The 3,608-nt window shown below is 35.0% G+C and overlaps 1 protein-coding gene across 1 annotated transcript; it reads left to right on the forward strand.

Moving 5' to 3' along the window:
• Positions 1-916: 916 nt before the first annotated feature.
• LOC308343873 (olfactory receptor 2L5-like) lies at positions 917-1,855 on the forward strand (the record flags this gene model as incomplete). Its single annotated transcript, XM_080805082.1, has 1 exon — positions 917-1,855. The coding sequence occupies one exon, from the start codon at positions 917-919 to the stop codon at positions 1,853-1,855; it is 939 nt and encodes a 312-aa protein (XP_080661208.1).
• Between the last annotated feature and the right edge of the window lie 1,753 nt (positions 1,856-3,608).

The raw sequence follows: 3,608 nt of genomic DNA on the forward strand, positions 1-3,608 counted from the left end.
GTGTTTAGATAATTAGTGGAAGATTATCCTTGAACTGTATCATTCAGAAACTGGTTGAGAAGTCAGAAAAGAATTATTTTGTATAAATAGTCCTTGACAATAAGTGTTCATTCATGGGTGTTATATGCAATTAATGAATCATTGAACAATACATCAAAAACTAATGAGGTACTATAGAGTGGCTACCTGAACATAAAAAAAAAAATTCATTCATTATTTCAGAACAGATGAAAGAAATAATTTTACCTGATTTCAAGGATGTTTGACTAGATGCTACTGTGAAAAGAGGATTCAAGAAGGAAATATTGCTTCTTAACAGAAGCTGATAGGTTGCTGGAGCTTTAGAATTAAGTCATAGATATGAAAGAAAATGATCCTTTATGTGCCATAAATATTCTTAAATTATTCTTAAATTATTACACCATGTTTTATATCCTAAATTATTCTTAAAATAAATATATAAGCTATGTATTTAAATTTATTTTCTATTCAAATATTTTGAGTAAACCTCTGATTTGGCAATACTGTAATCATGTACAGTAGTAAGGCATACTTATCCCAATGAATTCTTAATATATATTGATACACTCACACACACACACACACACACACAAACACACATATAGTGAGAGAGAGAGAGAGGGAAAGAGAGAGAAAGTTTAAAAATAACTCCAAAGAATTCTTAGAAAAGATATAGGCTACTAATTTTTGCATCCTTATTTTAATTTCTGGTTCAAAAAATAAATTGTTTTTGTTTTTGTTTTGTTTTTCTAAAAATAGGAAAGTTCACCTTTTCATATGAGTTGTAAGATTTTCAACAACACAGTCTGACTAAAATTATAAATTCAAAAGATCCTCTTGTTCCATCCTTAACTTATTTTCCTTTCTCTTTTTAGGAAAATTCTATCAATGCTCCATGGAAAATTATACTCAAACACGAGCTGATTTCATCCTATTGGGGTTGTTCCCACAAACAAGAATTGGCCTATTCCTCTTTATTGTCATCATTCTTATTTTTTTAATTGCTATGTTTGGCAACCTGTCCATGATTCTCCTCATCTTCCTAGACACCCATCTCCACACACCCATGTATTTCTTACTCAGTCAGCTCTCTCTCATTGACCTAAACTACATCTCCACCATTGTCCCCAAGATGGCATATGATTATCTCTCTGGAAACAAGTCTATTTCATTCATTGGGTGTGGAGTTCAGAGTTTCTTCTTCATGGCTTTAGCTGGTGGAGAAGGATTACTATTGGCCTCTATGGCCTATGATCGTTATGTGGCTATTTGCTCTCCTCTCCACTATTCCATTCGAATGAGCAAAAGAGTATGTGTGCTGATGATAACAGGATCTTGGATATTGGGCTCAGTCAACTCCTGTGCCCACACTATATATGCCTTTGGAATCCCTTATTGTAGATCCAGAGCCATCAACCATTTCTTTTGTGATGTTCCGACCATGTTGACTCTGGCCTGTGTGGACACCCGGGTCTATGAGTACACAGTGTTTGTGAGCACCACATTTCTCCTTGTGTTTCCTTTCACTGGCATTGCGTGTTCCTATAGCCGTGTGCTCCATGCCATCTGCCGCATGCAGTCAACAGAAGGGAGGAAGAAGGCCTATTCTACCTGCAGCACCCACCTCACTGTGGTGACTTTCTACTATGCACCCTTTGCTTACACTTATCTACGCCCAAGATCCTTCCGATCTCCAACAGACGACAAGGTCCTGGCTGTCTTCTACACGATTCTGACCCCAATGCTCAACCCCATCATCTACAGCCTGAGAAACAAGGAAGTGATGGGGGCCCTGAGAAGAGTGATTCAGAAAGTCTGCCTTGTAAAAATGTAGACACATTTTTACATATATACCCAATATTGATTATAAGACCATTCATCAGTGTACAGTAACTAAAATATTATTTTATGCTTAGAGTGGAAGGACTAAAATCAGAAAAAAAAGAAAATCACTCATGTATGGACAAAATTGTTCTGCAAGTATCCATAATTATGATCCTTTGTTTTTTGCCTTGTTTTTGTTTTATTTTTTTTCATAAGCTTCAAATGCACTCATTTTTTGCTAATATGTTCTCTATGAAAATGATTCTTAGTCATGCAGAAATGAAAATGGAAACTGTCTAAATGAAGTTTTCATTATACATACAAGTTCTAGTATTTTAAATTTATTTTCCAATGCAGGTAAACATAAAAATAAATGTTTCCTTAATAAGTAGATATAAATGAAAGTCAGAAAAATTCTTGATTTTCTCATGGTAGACTCATAACTTATCTGTGCCAATTACTACCTTTCTTTCAATTTAGGGTAACTTAGCTTTAGAAAGATTAACTGAGACTCCACCAGGGATTCTAAAGTTCTTGCATCATATTGAACAAAATATAATAATTTTGTCATCCTTTTAAGGAGATGAATCCTAGGAAAGTGATTCCATATCAGGTATTCCTAAAGAAAGGTGAAATGACTTGGATCTGCCAGCATAGATTAAGAACTGTGCAGTCAATTATAAGCTGAATGGGTCAAAAATTTAGTATAGTTATTAGGGATTAAGAATCTCAGGGATGGGGAGCCTGGGTGGCTCAGTGTGTTAAAGCCTCTGCCTTCGGCTCGGGTCATGGTCCCAGGGTCCTGTGATCGAGCCCCGCATTGGGCTCTCTGCTCAGCAGGGAGCCTGCTTCCTCCTCTCTCTCTGCCTGCCTCTTTGCCTACTTGTGACCTCTGTCTGTCAAATAAATAAATAAAATCTTAAAAAAAATCTCAGGGACAATCCCCACACTGTATACATATACAGTAGTCACTGACATCCTGTGTTAGATCATGTCTGTCACATAATATTTTATTTTTTACTCAGTACATTTCATTTTTATTGAAACAGTTTGGGGAAACTCAGCATCTGTACACTAGTTTTATTCATTGATAAATTGCATATCAAAACTAATACCACGGTTAAATCAAACAAAAACCTCTCAGATTAACTGAGCTTCCTAGGTAGATTGCTATTATTGCTCATCAGTGCTAAGTGAAGAAACAGTCCTAACTTTCTCAGGTTTGGTAGAAAGGAGACATGCCACACCCTGCATAATTTACAGGGCAGAGCACACACACACACATATGATGCCACATGTTCAAAAAGCAAGACTCTCTATATATTTTTACCACATTTAATTTCTATTGAATGCAATACAAATGATGAAGAGTATTTTTGTCCCATAATTTCATATATACTTAACAATACTGCACTGTTCTGTGATGTCTTCATTGATCATAAGGTTTCTTTGGCTCACTTTTCTCCAAATTTATTTCTACAGAAATGTATTATCTTAAAAACTTCATTTTTCTGCCTATAGACTTGAAAATGTTGTTAGTCGTTGCTTGCAAATGATAAGCTGCAATTAATTTTTGCTGAATTTTAATTTTAAGAAGAGCCTTTAGGTTTATGTTGCTAAAGTTATTTGGGTATTTATGCATGGTGAAAACATTGGGCTGAATGTCAGATACATTATATCCAAATATAAATTTTAGTACAGGTAGATTTTATTTTTCTCCAGGACACTTTTTCTAAAAACATTCTCTAATAAGTCAATTTCAA

Source organism: Martes martes, assembly GCF_963455335.1.
Source record: "Martes martes genome assembly, chromosome: 5".
Taxonomy (NCBI): Eukaryota; Metazoa; Chordata; class Mammalia; order Carnivora; family Mustelidae; genus Martes; species Martes martes.